The 16,181-nt window shown below is 49.8% G+C and overlaps 8 protein-coding genes across 8 annotated transcripts; 5 read left to right on the forward strand and 3 right to left on the reverse strand.

The window, feature by feature from the left end:
* Positions 1-174: 174 nt before the first annotated feature.
* Positions 175-1,517, forward strand: BGZ61DRAFT_374824 (beta-lactamase; the record flags this gene model as incomplete). The annotated part of the gene is made up of 3 exons (XM_046242362.1): positions 175-527; positions 592-1,315; positions 1,380-1,517. The coding sequence occupies 3 exons, from the start codon at positions 175-177 to the stop codon at positions 1,515-1,517; spliced, it is 1,215 nt and encodes a 404-aa protein (XP_046093767.1).
* Positions 1,518-1,870: 353 nt separating this feature from the next.
* On the reverse strand, positions 1,871-3,622 carry BGZ61DRAFT_487510 (cytochrome P450; the record flags this gene model as incomplete). The annotated part of the gene is made up of 5 exons (XM_046249978.1): positions 1,871-2,008; positions 2,064-2,158; positions 2,223-2,782; positions 2,833-3,369; positions 3,420-3,622. 5 exons carry the CDS (start codon positions 3,620-3,622, stop codon positions 1,871-1,873), a joined length of 1,533 nt encoding a protein of 510 aa, XP_046093768.1.
* Positions 3,623-4,201: 579 nt separating this feature from the next.
* BGZ61DRAFT_487511 (aromatic ring hydroxylase) lies at positions 4,202-6,114 on the forward strand (the record flags this gene model as incomplete). Its single annotated transcript, XM_046249979.1, has 3 exons — positions 4,202-4,247; positions 4,298-4,598; positions 4,656-6,114. 3 exons carry the CDS (start codon positions 4,202-4,204, stop codon positions 6,112-6,114), a joined length of 1,806 nt encoding a protein of 601 aa, XP_046093769.1.
* A 1,063-nt stretch (positions 6,115-7,177) lies between these two features.
* On the reverse strand, positions 7,178-9,529 carry BGZ61DRAFT_374837 (uncharacterized protein; the record flags this gene model as incomplete). Its single annotated transcript, XM_046242366.1, has 10 exons — positions 7,178-7,329; positions 7,386-7,614; positions 7,674-7,924; positions 7,976-8,014; positions 8,072-8,143; positions 8,196-8,292; positions 8,357-8,527; positions 8,574-8,677; positions 8,736-8,756; positions 8,812-9,529. 10 exons carry the CDS (start codon positions 9,527-9,529, stop codon positions 7,178-7,180), a joined length of 1,854 nt encoding a protein of 617 aa, XP_046093770.1.
* Positions 9,530-10,009: 480 nt separating this feature from the next.
* On the forward strand, positions 10,010-10,889 carry BGZ61DRAFT_541875 (uncharacterized protein; the record flags this gene model as incomplete). The annotated part of the gene is made up of 4 exons (XM_046255105.1): positions 10,010-10,093; positions 10,146-10,366; positions 10,431-10,564; positions 10,627-10,889. The coding sequence occupies 4 exons, from the start codon at positions 10,010-10,012 to the stop codon at positions 10,887-10,889; spliced, it is 702 nt and encodes a 233-aa protein (XP_046093771.1).
* Positions 10,890-11,247: 358 nt separating this feature from the next.
* On the reverse strand, positions 11,248-11,820 carry BGZ61DRAFT_500846 (Glyoxalase/Bleomycin resistance protein/Dihydroxybiphenyl dioxygenase; the record flags this gene model as incomplete). The annotated part of the gene is made up of 1 exon (XM_046251621.1): positions 11,248-11,820. One exon carries the CDS (start codon positions 11,818-11,820, stop codon positions 11,248-11,250), a length of 573 nt encoding a protein of 190 aa, XP_046093772.1.
* A 508-nt stretch (positions 11,821-12,328) lies between these two features.
* Positions 12,329-13,128, forward strand: BGZ61DRAFT_313804 (uncharacterized protein; the record flags this gene model as incomplete). The annotated part of the gene is made up of 2 exons (XM_046238847.1): positions 12,329-12,790; positions 12,844-13,128. Coding segments are annotated over 2 exons (747 nt in total), but the record flags the coding sequence as incomplete, so codon positions are not given.
* Positions 13,129-14,107: 979 nt separating this feature from the next.
* On the forward strand, positions 14,108-15,316 carry BGZ61DRAFT_541878 (2-nitropropane dioxygenase; the record flags this gene model as incomplete). The annotated part of the gene is made up of 3 exons (XM_046255106.1): positions 14,108-14,120; positions 14,174-14,435; positions 14,494-15,316. 3 exons carry the CDS (start codon positions 14,108-14,110, stop codon positions 15,314-15,316), a joined length of 1,098 nt encoding a protein of 365 aa, XP_046093774.1.
* Positions 15,317-16,181: the final 865 nt, after the last annotated feature.

A 16,181-nucleotide genomic window follows, 5' to 3' on the forward strand; every position in this document is an offset into this window, starting at 1 on the left:
GGGAGAACTCGCTCTCCGTTGAACGGACGAGGCCATGCAATGGGAAATATGCCCTTAAATCAAATCCAGTATTGATTATTGAGGACGCCGGATTAAATGCAGAAAATGAGAAATCAACCCAAGTTTCAAGCCCAACAACTTAACAACATTGATACGGACACAACAAAAGCCACGATGCAGGCCATGGAATCGTCTTTCCAAGTCGCCTGTGACGATGGAAACATACCCGGGGCTGTACTTGTGGCCACGAACCGTGATGGCAGTTTCGACTATGCCAAAGCTTTCGGCTTCCGCTCGCTGGAAGGGGACGTTAAGCCGCGTTGTGAGGTAGACACCATCATGGGGCTGTTTAGCGCTACCAAGTTTGTCACCACAATTGCCGCGCTACAACTTGTGGAGCAAGGCCTCGTCAGTTTAGACGATGACACGTCCGATTTAATTCCGGAGCTCGCACGTCTGCCGATTCTAGCTAGTATGGAGGGCGGGAAAGCAGAGCTGCGAACTCGGCGCAACCCAATCACCCTACGGTATTACACGCGTCCAGACAGTTACAGCAAACCGTCTCACGACAGCTAGCTGACCATGACTTAGGCATCTTCTGACCCACTCCTCTGGCCTGGCCTACACGTTCATGTCCGCCACCTTGCGCGAGTACCAGGAGTCTGTCGGGAAACCTGCATTTGCCCCCCCACGAGGTGTAGTTGAAAGCTATAACACACCCCTCGTGTTTGAGCCTGGAACATCTTGGACCTACAGCACAGGCTTGGACTGGGTAGGTCTCCTAATCAGCCGCGTCTCTAAATTGTCTCTGGAGGAATATTTCCAAAAGAACATCATGGCTCGCCTAGACATCAAGGATATTACTTTCTGGGTAGACAAGCATCCTGAATTGAAGGATCGCTTGGCCAGTTTATCCATTCGAGATCAGTCGTCGACTGAAGTTAGTGCCGGTAAGGCCATTCATTACAAGGGCCCCAACATGATGATGGCAGTCCAAGAAGAGTTTGGTGGCCAAGGACTCTACGCCTCTATGTCGTCATACCTCAAGATCTTAAAGAGTATCCTGGTGAACGACGAGCAACTTTTGAAGAAGGAAACCACTGCGATTATGTTTGAGCCTCAACTTACAGCAGAAAGTCGTGAGGCGCTTCAAGCCGTGTATCAGAATCAGCCCTCTACTGGCCCTTGCAGCATTGGATCTTTCCGTCCTGATATCCAGTACAACTGGGGCCTGGGCGGATTGTTGTCAATGGAAGATGGCGACTGGAGGAAGAAAGGATGTATGAACTGGTCGGGAATGCCGAATTTGTTATGGGTATGTTACACTCCAGCAATTGCCTGGTGATTCCGAGACTAACACGCAATTTTCACTTGCCTAGTTCATAGACAGAGAAGCTGGCCTATGTGGCGTTTATGGAGGGCAACTGATGCCAGCCGGTGATGTAAAGGTCAAGGAAATGATCAATTTGTTTGAGAAGACTATGTACGGACTTGGAGAAAGAAAGTCGTCGCTCTGAAGAATATGATTTTATTGATTCCGAATTCGAGATTGCCGACAGACTTGTCAGTTGATATGCTTGATGCACCGCACGTTGAATGCCGCGGGTGAGGCCACAGGGTCGTAAGATCTATGCAGAGATTTATCATCAAAAGATAGCTTGATGGCATAAATCGGTTCTATGGGAATTGAGATCGAAATTTACAGAAAAATGGTTCTGGTTCTAACATATCAATTGAAACACTACAAGTATGTAAACAGCAGCATTTTCCAATTGCTAGCATATAGTTCACGTAATGATCGTGGGGAAAACTTCAAGGCTTCAGAATGGAAACATCATCATATCGTGGACTAACAAATATATATTGTATTCTAGTCTGCGTTAATCGCCCCCATCCCAACCTTTTTAATGAGCTCAGCATGGGCTTGGCTACGTGGTGTGATCTTGACCGCAAAGGGAGGCTTGTCAACTGAATCCCAGTTGGAGTTTAAAGTATCGATAGGATGGTCCTTCGCGTGGTCGTCGTCAGTATAGCATCTTAACCGCACAAAAGGATGGACTTACTGAGTCCTCCTCAATATCGAAGCAATACAGCAGACAGGCAGCTGCAATCCAGACGTTGTTGGCACCGACGTTGTAACCGACACACACTCGACGGCCTGCGCAGCTTCATCAGCAACCTGCACGTTGTTCCCCAAATCACGTTTATAGGTTATACGATACCTGTACCAAATGACCAATGCCCCTTGAGTGGACTTTTGAGATCTTTGTCCAAGAATCGTTCAGGCATGAACCTCATGGCATCTTTGTAATCGGTCTCGTTCAACGAGAGGGCGTAAGCGTTCCAAGTAAACAGGGTTCCTGCTGGGAACCGATAGCCCTCGTAGGCATCATCTTGCGTCAATTGGTGCGGAACACCAGTTTGGATAAAGGGGCGCCATCGAAGCGTCTCCTTGACAACTGCCGTGATATAAGGAAGGTTTTCCCGGTCTGCAAAGGAGGGAAGTCGCTCTGCATTGTAACCGCACACTTCATCCAGATGAGCCCTGGCGGTGGCTGCCCACTCGGGGAACGCCGCTGCTCCAGCTACCATTTGCGTGATTGCTGTGCGAGAAGTGTCGCTTCCGGCTTCGAGCAGCGTGCTAAATATCATCAACTTTTCCGTCTCAGTGAGATCAAACTCCTTTTTTGAGGTTCCTTCAAGAAGGGCCGTGGCAAAGCATGGTTTGGCAGTGCCCTTGCTAACTCTGTCCGCAAGAGCGTCCACCTCATGCTGATAGATACTGTTGGAGCATTAGCAGAGAAATGGTCGGCAGATCCATCCGTGACTCACGCCAGTGTACGCTGCAGTAAATCTTCTCCATAAGGGCGCCACCATTGCAAGGGCTTGGGTAGATAATTTAGCCAGGTGAATAGGTCGCAAATATTCTTAGTAGGGCTAAACAGAAGTTCGCCAAATTCTGCCATAAGTTTGAGCATCTTGCGGAGTTGCTCGTCACCTAATTGGGCTCGCCGTCCGAAGATGACGCTCATGATGACTGAGTTGGAGAAACGCTGGTTTGCCGTATAGAATTGGTCTGGGGTGTGAAGATAGTCCCACACCAGCTGTCGGACCTCTAGCTCCTCAAATGGAATGAACTTTGACTCGGCTTGTTGGCCGTTCAGAATGGCATGCATGATCTTACGCTGGGTTCGCCATCTATTAGTATGTCCCATGAGTAGCATGCGAGCGCCCCCAGAGGCGATATCCTGTGCCATGGGTCTGTAGGGACGCGACGAGTAAATGGTAGCTCTTTTTTCAAGGAGGTCTGACACGACGCGGGCCGAATTGAGAAAGACCATGACCTTGCCGCCAAGACGACACGTGAACCTAACGTAGTGAGAAGTCAATGTATTGTGTCAAGGGTTAGGCTTGCATACATCTCTCCATGCCTCTTGGCCATTTCATGACCCCACACTCCTCCTGGAAATGGCACATCTAGCGTATTTCCGATGATGGGCCACCCCGGGATCTCTGGTGGTAGCTTGAACTTGGAGTTGAATCGGTAACGAGCCACGACATTCTTGACAAGAAGGATGACTGCCGCGACCAGCAACGCAGTCAAGGAGCTGGATAGAGCCATTTCGAGTGTTGTCGTAACGAGATTTTCTTCAGTCGAACAAGGAAAGAGTTTGAGAATGCTAGTCAGCTGGATTAGAAATCCAAGCCCTGTAAGAGTTTTAAGGTGATCCAAGATCAGAGATGGCGAGCATTCCGACGATGCATCACTAGCCGCGGGGGCATGTGCGACACGCAGTCAGCCACCCCCACATGGGTGTCACGCTGCCTCATTCTAGCGTGTGAAGAAGGGAAGCAAAAGTGGGCGAAAGCGAGCGGGGGATGGATAATAGATGTGGAGGTTCTTGGAGATGTGGAGGGCCTAACCCACAATCAGTCCAGGGTATTCCGCTTGGCCTCAAGCCACGAGCATGCATGGCCTGTTCCCTTGTGATCCGCGGATGCCGGTGCGGCCAACTCCGCGGCATGCTCTACCATTCATTTTGAGTCGTCCCAGGATTGAAATTATTATATTGTTCTATTATCGGCTACTGGTCAGACCATGTAAAGCACAAACATCGGTCACTTGACTGCGTCGTTCTACCCCTCTTGTTACGCATTACCGATTGACTGTACTGAGCCTAAATTCCCAGCTTGCTCAAGAATGGAAGCCCCTGTCGACGTATCAGTAGTCATAGTTGGAGGAGGATGTAAGTGAACCATCTTCCCTCCGCTTTGGAGATATCTGACCTCGTCTCAGCTTGCGGGCTTAGTCTCTCAATCTTCCTTTCCGACTTGGGCGTCGATCATGTCCTGTATGAATGCCACCCCGGGACCTCGATTCTCCCAAAAGCGCACGTCATTAACCAGCGAACCCTGGAGATCTTTCGTCAACATGGCTTGGCTGCCGAGGTTCTCGCCAAGGGTACACCACCCTCCCAAATGAGCCAAGTGCTGTGGCAGACGTCCTTGGGCGGCGACGGTCCCCTCGATAGAAAGGTACTGGGGTCTATCGAAACCTGGGGTTGCAAGCCAGGGAGCGAACGAAGGAGCACCTACGAGTAAGCCTCTCCATTTTGAGAATTAGACTTAAGAAAACGCCGCTAATCGTGGCACAGGCGGTGTGCTCCTCATCTCCCGACCAACCTACCCCTGCTTCGCCTCGAGCCTATTCTCCGGCAGGCAGCAGAGGACAGAAACCAGGGCAAGGTTCTCTTCAAGCACACCGTCACGAGCTTCCATGATGCAGGTGACCATATCGTCGTCCATTTCAAAGATGACAAGGGCCAGCAAAGCACATGTCGAACTCGATATCTCATTGGTTGCGACGGAGGCAAGACAATTGGGCCGCAGCTGGGCATTGAGATGGACGGTCCCACAGGACTGCGCCGAGTCGTCTCTGCGCACTTTAAAGCTGACCTATCACCGTACTGGGACGACCGGACTGGCATTGCTCACTTCGCCAATCCAGAGTTCGGTTTAGGGATGCGGAGCGGCTCTCTGCTTCCCTTGGGTCCGACTTGGGGACGACGTTCGGAAGAATGGCAAATGCATTTCAGTATCGGAATCGACGACCCACAAGTCCCAAGAGAGGGTGTTGAGGACCGTATCCGCAAGTTACTCAAGTTGCCGCATCTTCAGATAGAAATTTTGAGCTTCAGCAACTGGGTTCTGGAGCGCGTGTTGGCTCAAAAATACCAGCAAGGCCGCGTCTTCATCGGTGGAGATGCAGCTCACCGTCACCCTCCAACGACTGGGTTGGGCCTCAACACAGCAGTCCAGGACGCTCACAATTTGGCCTGGAAACTCGCCTACACTCTGCAGGGAAAGGCATCTCCAGCTCTCCTCGAGACCTACGAGCTCGAACGGCTTCCCATTGGGAAGAGAAACTGTGACTGGGCCTTGTTCACTTCCAGGTGTCACGCATTCATCGCCACTGCAATTGGCCTGGAGGAGGGACAAAAGGAAGCTAACAAAGCTCGTGTCAGCCTACTCTTAAATGAGAATTCAGAAATCGGACGGGCAGCTCGTGCGCAGCTCCAATACATCATCGACGGCCAGGCCATCGAATTTGGCGCCCACGAAATGGACCTTGGCTTCAGCTACCAGCCAGGAGGTGCTTTCGTGCCAGATCAAGCCGCTCCCCTTACTCAGCACCCTCGACATCAGATTTACACGCCGACCACACGGCCTGGCCACCGCTTACCGCACGGTTGGCTGGAGCGCGATGGAAAAGTCTTATCAACTAACGACCTCGTCGGCCGCCATGGTGCGTTTCTTTTGATCACGGACAGAGAAGGTTCGGTCTGGGTTGATGCGGCCCGACAGGCAGCAAAATCTAGATGCATCAGACTAAAAATTGCTCAGATTGTTGAGCCCTTGACAAGGAGACAGGAAGAAGAGTACTGTGACATAGAGTCACAGTGGTCACAGGTCAAGGAGATTAAGAACGGAGGCGCGATTCTTGTCCGTCCGGATAATATTGTTTTCTGGAGGTCCGTGAATCCAGAGCTTACAGTCGACTTGTCTGCTGTTTTTGATAAAATTCTGGGTTGTCCGTGGCATAACCATAGCTAGGGTTTGACTTGGAGAGTGGATGGAATTGTACGAGCCAGTAAACCCCTAGGATATTTACGTTATCTATCTATTGGAACCTGAGTGCTTCATTGTATTGTTCGACCAGATTACCAAGAACTCATTGCTTCTCTTCAAGCATTTGTTCTCAGTGAAGTCAATCTTGTACAGACGATTTGCATCGGGTCCATTGCGCAATAATTTCGACTCTCCTTTATTAACATCGCAGGTCATTGTGTGGTCAACAGTCACGGTTATTAGCACAATGACCTGTGGAAGTAGACAAAACATCTAAGTCAACAATGCTATCCCACCGATATCCCAAAACACAACAAGTAATACACTCAGGATAATTTGGCGGGCAGATTTGGACTCTTGGGCTAGGTGGTTGCTAGCAGGGATGTAATAGGGATAAGTAGGGGAGGAAGCTGCACACAGCTTCTAGGGACATCATCTTCCTTTCTCATCAAGAGACATTCTAGAGATTTCAGTCTCAATTGGAGGCTGTATCTCTCTCAAGAGACTAATTCTGTTGCTAAGAGATTTTACCCTTCCATTCTAAAGGTCCCTTCGTGCCTATTCTTACATTTTATCGATTCCTGTCCAACCTCTGTCTTCGACCTCGCCAGATATTGACCCTGCAATGCGATCAATTGATGCCTTGCCACTGTCCTTTATCGCAACAAGGTCAATATATCATCTCACGAGATGCTTCGCTATCTAGTGGGCCAAATCACAGACCTGTCGGACCTCATACGCGTAGTCGGGTGCAGCTTCGGGCTGACCTCACAAGACGCCTGCGGCGACACATCTCTGTGCATCACCACTCTTTAGTGAGGTGGTCGAGTTGGGTGTTGGTCTCGTCCCTTTCCGCCGCTAAAATAAATACGTCAAAAAAGGAGTCTCTTTGCTACATAGAGAAGTACGGGGAGAAGACTAAGGCTTGTGAAACAACGTGGATCCCCCGCCAGATGTGCATGTTGCTCACACAGGTTCCTTATGCGAGTGTTGTGCATCTTTCATTCCAAAGGTTCCATCAGCTCATCATGCCTCGCCTTGCTAGTACTTACTTCGTCTTGAGAGGCAAGTTCCGAGGTGGTGTCAATCCGTAGATAGGGAGAGGCGTTCCGAGCAACTTGGCCTTGATTTGAAGGGCAATGAAGCGAGACATGTATCGGGCTTGACCAACCGCACCCCCGTGGTACCAAAATGCAGGATCTGGCACATATGTGTCAGTAATAATCAGGAATATTCCAAAGCCAGAGTGAACCTACGTCCGCAAGGCTTGAAGGCTCCCTTGAGCTCGCCCTCATCATCTAGTCCCCAGAAATCGTCGACTTGCGAGGCAACGCTAGGGCCGAACAGATCTTCAACAACCAGCCGTAGATTGCCTACGAATCCCGTAGCAAACACCACCACGTCTGCTCGGAGAAAGGTACCATTGGCACATTCTAGACCATCCCCTGTAAAGCGAATCGGGAGAGAATCGGATTTCATCTTGATCTAAGAGTATTAAATTAGCTTCTTGCTGGTCTCAGAATACTAAGCAAGAGAAAATTTACCAGCCCACTGGCAATCTTGGCAGAGGTTCCAACATCCATGTAGTGGCCCCCGAACCGCTGGAACAAGTAGTAGGATATATCTCCATCCCGATCGAGCAGGAATCCCGCCTTCTCTAGGGCGTCGAATCGTTCAGGCTCCTTTCTGGCTTTGGCGTGCAGCGAACGAGAACCCATGATCCGACCTAGTACAGCTGGGCCTGAGAAGAACAAGCGGTCGGACACGGTGGTTGGAATAGATTCCTTGTACACTCCTATAATTTTTCAACACTTAAATCATCGTTAGGGCTTGCGGTGGATCTTACTATCGTGGGTTTCCCTGTAATGCTCGGCTGGCACCACATCTGTGTCACTTAAGTCAGCCGGCTGTATTCCCACCAAGCCCGCCTACAAGTACTGACAAGTCTTGGATCTCTGAACCATCGTTACCGATGCCATCCCAGCTTGGAGCATATCTTCTGCCACGTCGTGAGCTGTTGACGTTAGCGATCTCCTCCTGACTCTAGTAGAGTGAAGTGTGCAAACCGGTATTGGCCGTCCCGACCACAACTCCATGTTTTCCTTTCCAGCCAGAGGCATTTTTGTACTCTCCAGAGTGAAGGGTAATACCACGGAAGATGTCCTGAGAAACAAAAAAGAGCGACGTCAGTTGATTGCTGGTCATGAGTAAAAGAGCGACATCTGACCTTATTCTCATAGGTCGGCGACAGGGGAAACTGGGAGTTGCCGCCGACAGCAAAAACAATGTTGCCACCGCATACAGAGGACTTCTTGCCATCACGGAGTAACTCCAATCTCCAAGTCTTCTCTTCAGTGCTCCATGTTCCGGAAGTGACAGTGGTGGAGAGCCAAACATTCTGTTGTGAGGTTAGTTTGAAGGGTAAATTGTAGAAGCATACTTACGATGTCATATTTGCTTGCCCATTTACGATACCCAGAAGCCAGATCATCCTTAGGCAGGAATTCTGGATACGAAGCAGGGAATGTACGCTCAAAGGGCAGATGAGCTGTGCTACATTAGCAGCTGACCTACAGGCGCACAAAGCTTCTCAAGGCAGATCTTACCAAACTCCCGAACCGTGTGCACTTTTTGTGTTAGCGAAACATTCCCCAATGCCAATAAAACGAGGAATGAACTGACATTTCGTAGAGTCATATCTTGTCTTCCAATTATCCCCGACATTCTCATGCTTATCCAGTATGACGTACGAAACCCCTAAAGCCTTGAGTCTCCCACCAACGCTTAAGCCCGCCTGGCCGCCGCCAATGATCAAGCAGTCGAAATAGTCTTCGTGCCCGTAGCTGGTAGATGTTTCGCCGTTCTGGTGCAGATGAGGTTGAACACCGTTGGTAGCAAGCTCACCACGGGTTCTATGCGTCTCACTGACGCTTTCGGTATTGGCCGGTTGGAGAACATCCACATCCGGGTGTGATTTGAGTTGCTCGAGGATGGTCCGCAGCTGCCATATTCTCCACTTCCCGTCTGATTCAGGCACTACGGATATGTACCCGTAACCAATAGTGGCCGGAATTCCGTTTGTCTCAAACGTGAAACTCATTTCGACCCAAGCAGACGGTCCAGCCTGGATGACACGAGGCTCCCCATCAATGACAAACTTGGACGGAAGGTGAGTTGAAGCAGTCGCCTGCCATGCACCTGCAATCGATGATGCCGAGTAAAATGTTCTGAGGGTTCCAGTCATGGCAAATAGATCTCGCCAAATGGCCCCCTTAACAAAGTGCTCCTCTTGCACATCATTGAACACCAGCTGAAAATGTTCAACCAGCGACTTGAGGTCGATGAACTCGGGAACTGTGGCCGTGGGGAGCTCACAGGGTAGGTTCGGAAGTGGCCACATGATGATCGGGATGGAAACGACTTGTTCTGCTTAAGGAGCTTGATGATAAATATTTGTGCTCTAAACGCCTCTATAAATGGTATGAAGCTGATCATATAGTTGTGTTTAGCTTCCAGTGTCGGGCCACAATCCACGGCTGCCAGCAAGTATACACACTTCCTCTCTCCCAATCGTCCCACCTTGGAGCTCCTACCTTGGAGCTCCGCACCGAGCCTCACCTCGTCTTGCATATCCCTCGGGATAATGCAAGGTGGAGTAAGTGTATGTGGAGGTCCTGCCTAAACCCCCACATGACGCCAGATAACCCTCCGCTTCCCCGCAAAGCATCTACCACTCGACCTAGTAACCGCCAGGATCAGACTAGACGTTTCTTTTCATACCTAGGTCCCAGATTGCAGTTGTTGATCTCATGACCAACTTTTGTCCAACGATTTCCAAAGCTGCACTGACTGCTGTGGCCCGTGTGTCTTCATAGTTCTCATGGCAACACTGGAATTCCTATCCGAGTTTCGGATCCGCGAGGGCCAGAGCGATGTGCTCAAGGCTCAATGGTATATTGTCGCGGTTTGTCCATATCAATTCAAGTATAACGACAAAACTTAGCTAACGTGAAAAGGCTTCTGCTCTGACAGCAGCCTGTGCCGGGGAACGTGTGGCTGAGCTGTATCAATTTGTCACCAAGGGTCTCCCCTTAGAGTCTAGAAAGCTTGTTCAAAGAAGAATCAAGGAGGCTTTATTGAAAGGTTCCATTCTATACGGAGTCCCGCGTGCTGCCCAGGGACTCGGACCTTTGTTTCGGTCACTGCCCGAGGATGAAATTGATCTCTTTTCCCCCAGGTAACCAGTTTGTGACCCAGACTATCGGCATCCCGACTGACTCTTGTCCTTTCTGCTCTCCTAGAACTGAGCAGATGAACTCAAAGGATTACGAACGAAAGAGGGCCGAAAAGGCCAAGCGGTACTTTGATGTGCTCTGGGGTCCTGTAGCAGCCCAACATCAGCGAGAGAGGGTATTAAAGTATCACCCAGACCACTGTGAGTGCGGTTGGAATCAACTGAGTAATCGGTAAATTATGAATCCCACGCTAATGACATAGACCTTCTGAACGTCAAGACGAACTACGAGCTCTGGATAAGCGAAGATGCTATTCTGTCGAATATCGAGACACAGATGTGCACCACAGCCCTTCTCATATGTAACAATTCTCCCGAGCAGGCGCTGTGGCATGTACGAGGGCTTCTACGTCACGGGGCAACAATGGAGCAGGCAAAGTTTGCGCAGGACCTGGGCTTGGCTGTAGCACATCACTTTGAAGCGAAAACAGGGGAGGTTACGAGGGTCGAAGATGTTATTCTGTAGAGGTCCGATGTGTAATACCAAACACCTCTTCAATGTAAATTCTTGGTGCAATTGGCTCTCTCAGAGGACTTATCCAAATTAGCCCCGACAGGACGGACGAGAGATGACGGACTCAAAAGTGTAATGTTCGGCTTCGCAGTCATTTTTCAGAAGCAATCAAGCCACAACAAGCAGTTTCAAAGACGACATAAATATTCTTGTAACAAGTTGTCTCCTATTTGGTATATGCATGAACACATCTCGCACTCTTTACCAATGTGCTGATAAGCCGAACTCTGTTTCTCGAGGATTGAATCTCCGCGCCAGGAATAACCGCGATTGGAATAGGAGAGACTCCATGAATCGAAGGGGGGCCAACTCAAACCACAGGCGCTTTGGCAACAAGTCCACTGCGTTTCTTAATGGATGCGTGATTCTCTCCCAATTTCAAACGACGGACCAAATCTTCCGGATCAAACTCCGTGCCCACGGGGTTGGCCTTGAATTCAGGCGACGACATATAGGCAGTAGCTTCGTCATTGTCCTCGAAGGTGTCAACTTGCGTCTCGATTTGATTACCATCTGGGTCGGTATAGTAGATGGAAATTGTGATGCCGTGGTTGACACACCAGGACGGCATAATCCCGACATCCTTGCGTTGCTGGTAGGCCAAGGCCAAGTCGTCAAGAGTCGAAAAACCGAACGCTATGTGTTCGAGCCCTGCGCTGGTCTTGATCTTATCTCCCGTTCCAGGCAGTGCACAGATGGCAACGCGGTGATGCTCCTCGTCGAAGCAGAGGAAGGCAATGCGTTCGGACTCGAAACGCGCTTCCGCACCGAGAACTGTCTTGTACCACGCCACCATCTCCTGAAATCGATTGGTTCGGAGGAAGACATGCGCGAACGAAGTTGGCCGCAACACCGTGCCCAAGTTAGGTTCAAAATTAGCCATTGTCCTGGCGTTGCGTTGTCGTGACTAGAGCACAAATGTGAACAATGTAAAAAAGCTTGTCTTGGTTGTACGTTATCCCATAAGTTTCAGCATCATGTGTCTAGCGTGCTCAGTTTTATGCCGAGAGTAGCAAGACTGAGAGGAATTCTCACAACTACCGGTATCCTTGCCTGAGGACTGTGGGGGGAAGGATTTGAAGCATGGATGAAGCGGGGGATGACATGACATGTGGATGGGCAATGTGGGATGTAGGTATGTGGGGATCGGCTTGTGGACAGGCAGTGTGGGATTTCGATGGGTAATGTGGGATACGGACGGGAAGTGTTGGATGTAACTCGACATCCCGTGGCCTCAATTTATGCCCTTGTAGAAGCTTATCCATGTTATGAAGCCATGCTAAAACCAAGAAGACTGCATCAGTTTCTATAGTGGCTATCGCAACAAGCAACCAGCACTATAGCTTGAAGACAACATGGCACAGCATCCCACTGCAATTGTAACGGGCGCCGCCGGAGGCATCGGTCTCTCTTACGCCAAGCGACTCCTCGATCGCGGTTACCGGGTTGTGTTGGCAGATCTGAACACAGATCGAGGGACAGAATTGGAAAAAGAGCTGGGCTCCAATACTTTGTTTGTCCACTGCGATGTGGCCGATTGGTCTTCCCAAGTGGCTCTATTCAAGGCCGCGCACGAATGGGCCGGTCACATCGACGTCTTCATTGCAAATGCCGGGATTGAGGAGGATGAGCCGTTCTATAGCCTGCCCGATAATGACGGTGAACCCGTCAAACCAAGCATGAAAGTATTGGACGTCGACCTCCATTCCGTCGTGTATGGTCTACGACTATTCCGACACCATATGAAGAAGTCAGCTGTGGGTGGAACCGTTGGAAAGATGATTGTGACCAACAGCATGGCCGGGCTCTATGAATTCCGAGTTGCGCCTGTCTACAGCGCCGCAAAGCATGGGGTATGTCGGTTCATTCGAGACTGTTGTTGTCCCCCACATTAACAGAACGACAGGTTATCGGATTACTCAGATCCGCTTCTGAGAAGCTCAGAAAAAACGAATCCATTTCACTCAATGCCATCAGCCCCGGCCCAGTCAATACCTCAATCAGTGACGTTCTCAAGGAGGTTGTTCCCACAGAGCACTTCACCACGATGAGTGTTATCCTCGACGCACTCGATAAGATTCTAGATGAAGACATCACAGGGCAGGTTTTTGAATGTTCGAGTCAGAAATTCTATTTACGGGAGCCGGTGGAATATTGTGACAAGAGCGCCGAATTTCTTCTGCAAGATATGAAGCGGTTCTAGGTCATCGCCGGGTCAACTACATCAAACAAAGCATGGCCAGCTGTTTTGGTATAATATGTTTCCCAGTATGGATATCTCTAATGTATTTGACTTGTAGCAAGTGAAATAGAGAATGTATAACTGGTTTAATATTCTCTTTAACTTGAGAATGGCTTCTAACTTCTTCAGTCTAACTGGCTTTGTTAGAAAAAGGTTAATGCGGCTGCTAAAGACTTTATTCTGGGAATTCTCCGAGGCCAGCTTGAAGAGTACTGAAATTAGTATTGGCTTCAGTTGGTTTATTCCGACGTGTCACGGCCGGAGCTAGGACGAGACACAGACAGTTACGTAAGAACCACCATGACTGTTCGCCCCAACTTTCACTTCGATAGTCTGCGCCTACCCTATACCTCCTGCCCCAGCAAGCACGGGAGTTACATAGATGTACAAGTCACCGTCAGCCCGGCCACGATAAGTAAGAAATAAGAGGGTTGGGTATTATAGCCTCGAGGGCAGAATAACACACACATTATTATCAGAGTTATTGCAATTCAAAATTCAAACAGCAGCCATAACACTCTGTTAGCAGGCGTTTGAGTTCTGTATAAAAAGCATAAAAATCAAATACGGCCTTGATAGTTAATGGATGGGACAGCCGGACTAGCTATTGAAGTGGGTCAGGCACACGGGGAATACCACCACTGTAATTAGCTGTACGGATACTGTTAGCTTTAGCTACTGCCAAATGCCACTTGATGCATCGCTTTGAGTCTGACCGACTGTGACCTCCGGCAATCATCCCCCACATGTGAATCGGGAGCGGGGGCGGGGGCGGGGGCGGGTGGGGGTGGGGTGGACTTCCGTGCCGAAGGCCAGGATATATTGGCCCCTACAGAATGTAATGATGACCCTGTGATCCAAAAAGGCCTTACCATTGTTTACACGTCATCTTCAACTTCAACAAGTCTTCTTGTTTGCGTTTGGCGCCATGGCTAGCACACGTGAGCCAGACTCACATTCAAAGCTAGAGAATGAGGCTAATGATTCGAGCTAGAGAAAATCCGGACAACCATCACCGATCTGTTCCAGATCCCCCACCCAGTATTGCTGGCTGGTATGAATGTTGCCGCGGGGCCAAAGCTAGCCGCAGCAGTAACCAACGCTGGTGGCATGGGTGTACTCGGAGGCATTAGTTATACTCCTGCCATGCTACGAGAGCAAATCGATGAGCTCAAATCTTTCTTGGTCGACAAGAATGCTCCGTTTGGGGTAGACTTGTTACTGCCACAAGTCGGCGGCAACGCCCGAAAGACGAAGTAAGCCGTGGTAACCTTCTATCTCATGCCTGTTGTTTGGGTGCTCACCATCGCATAGCTACGATTATACCAAGGGCAAGCTATCAGAACTCGTTGACATAATTATCGATTCTGGCGCGAAGCTTTTTGTTTCCGCAGTTGGTGTCCCACCAAAGGCCATCGTTGAAAAGTTACACAATGCTGGTGTCCTATACATGAACATGGTCGGCCATCCAAAACATGTGAAGAAGTGCCTGGACCTCGGTTGTGACATCATTTGTGCTCAAGGAGGCGAGGGTGGTGGCCACACAGGAGACGTGCCCACCCTGGTACTTGTCCCCGCTGTTGTGGAAATCTGCAAGAGGCATATATCCCCTGCAACAGGTCAGCCAGTGCCAGTCATTGCTGCTGGTGGTATTTACAACGGGAAGTTGCTCGCAGCCGCCTTGATGATGGGTGCAAGTGCCGTATGGGTTGGCACGAGATTCATCCTTACCGAGGAGGCTGGCGCCTCCGAAGCGCACAAGGAAGCCGTCCGGACAGCCGGATTCGACGATAATATCCGCACAATCATCTTCACAGGACGGCCGTTGCGGGTTCGCAAGAATGCCTATATCGAAAATTGGGAGACCAATCGCCAGGAGGAGATCCGCGAGCTGACATCGAAGGGAGTCATTCCCTACGAAGCAGACCTGGACAGAGCGGAAAATGAGGCCGCACAGGACGACACGAAGGGTTCGCTGGAGCTGGACACTTTATTGGAACTAGGTCAGCCGTTTTTGATGGGAAAATGTGCCGCAGTAGTCACCGAAAAGAAGGCGGCGAGGGAGGTGGTGGATGCATTTGTAAACGATGCAGCCGAACGGATTCAGAAAGGTGGCGAGTTTTTAGTCAAGTTGTGAGCGAAACAGGCTCATGACTGTGGACTATCTACTAGCATCATGTATTTCACTGGCGGTGGCCAAAATTCTAGTTCCGCCTCTTCTCACCATCAACTTGTTATTTTCCTCCGAACTTGTTTAACATTGAAGAGAGAAAGAAATCCACGGTGAAGCAAAGGTTATTGAATCTTGAAGTTTTGTGACCTGTGAGGACGCAGAATACACCTCGAGGAATGTCCCTCCTGGATTAAAATACCCAATTCCTTGGACGGTAAGCCGAAGACTCCATGTCATGTCACGCAGTGGGTCCTCCCAGTCCGGGAACGCCGATTTAACATATGGTTCCTTATTCTAATCAGCCATCTGCACCCTTGAGACTGACCATTTAGACACTGGTTGCAACTGAAGTGAGATGGTTTGTCATGGCCAGGTTGTATTCAAGCCGTACTGCTGGCTGTGCTTTGTACAACAGGAGTTGTTGCCCGAAGGCGTCTTGGTTTGATTATCGAGCAGCCCTGCGTGAATGTAGCCTATATAATGTGTTGGATTAACCAGCTGAGCTATTTTAATCAAAAGTTAAGGATGCTCCCAGTATTATTATAGCCAGTGTTAATTAGGTCCATAATCCAACAGAACGTCGTCTTGGTCCATCCCACAATTGGCCTTCTCCACACACACTACCCATCCATGCACACACCCCGGGCTCCGTCACCCACATCCATCCACTTGCCATGCTACGCTCAACTTCGCCCCCTGTTGCGGCAGCTTGGCAAAGATGACATGCAAGAAAGACAATGGAGTAATGTCTTAGACCTCGGACCCAGCTAGGCTTACTATATACTTCTACGTATGTCCTGTACTTGCTAGGGCGAAACAGGTATAGACC

Source organism: Ilyonectria robusta (assembly GCF_021365365.1).
Source record: "Ilyonectria robusta strain PMI_751 chromosome Unknown BGZ61scaffold_78, whole genome shotgun sequence".
In the NCBI taxonomy this organism is placed as follows: domain Eukaryota; kingdom Fungi; phylum Ascomycota; class Sordariomycetes; order Hypocreales; family Nectriaceae; genus Ilyonectria; species Ilyonectria robusta.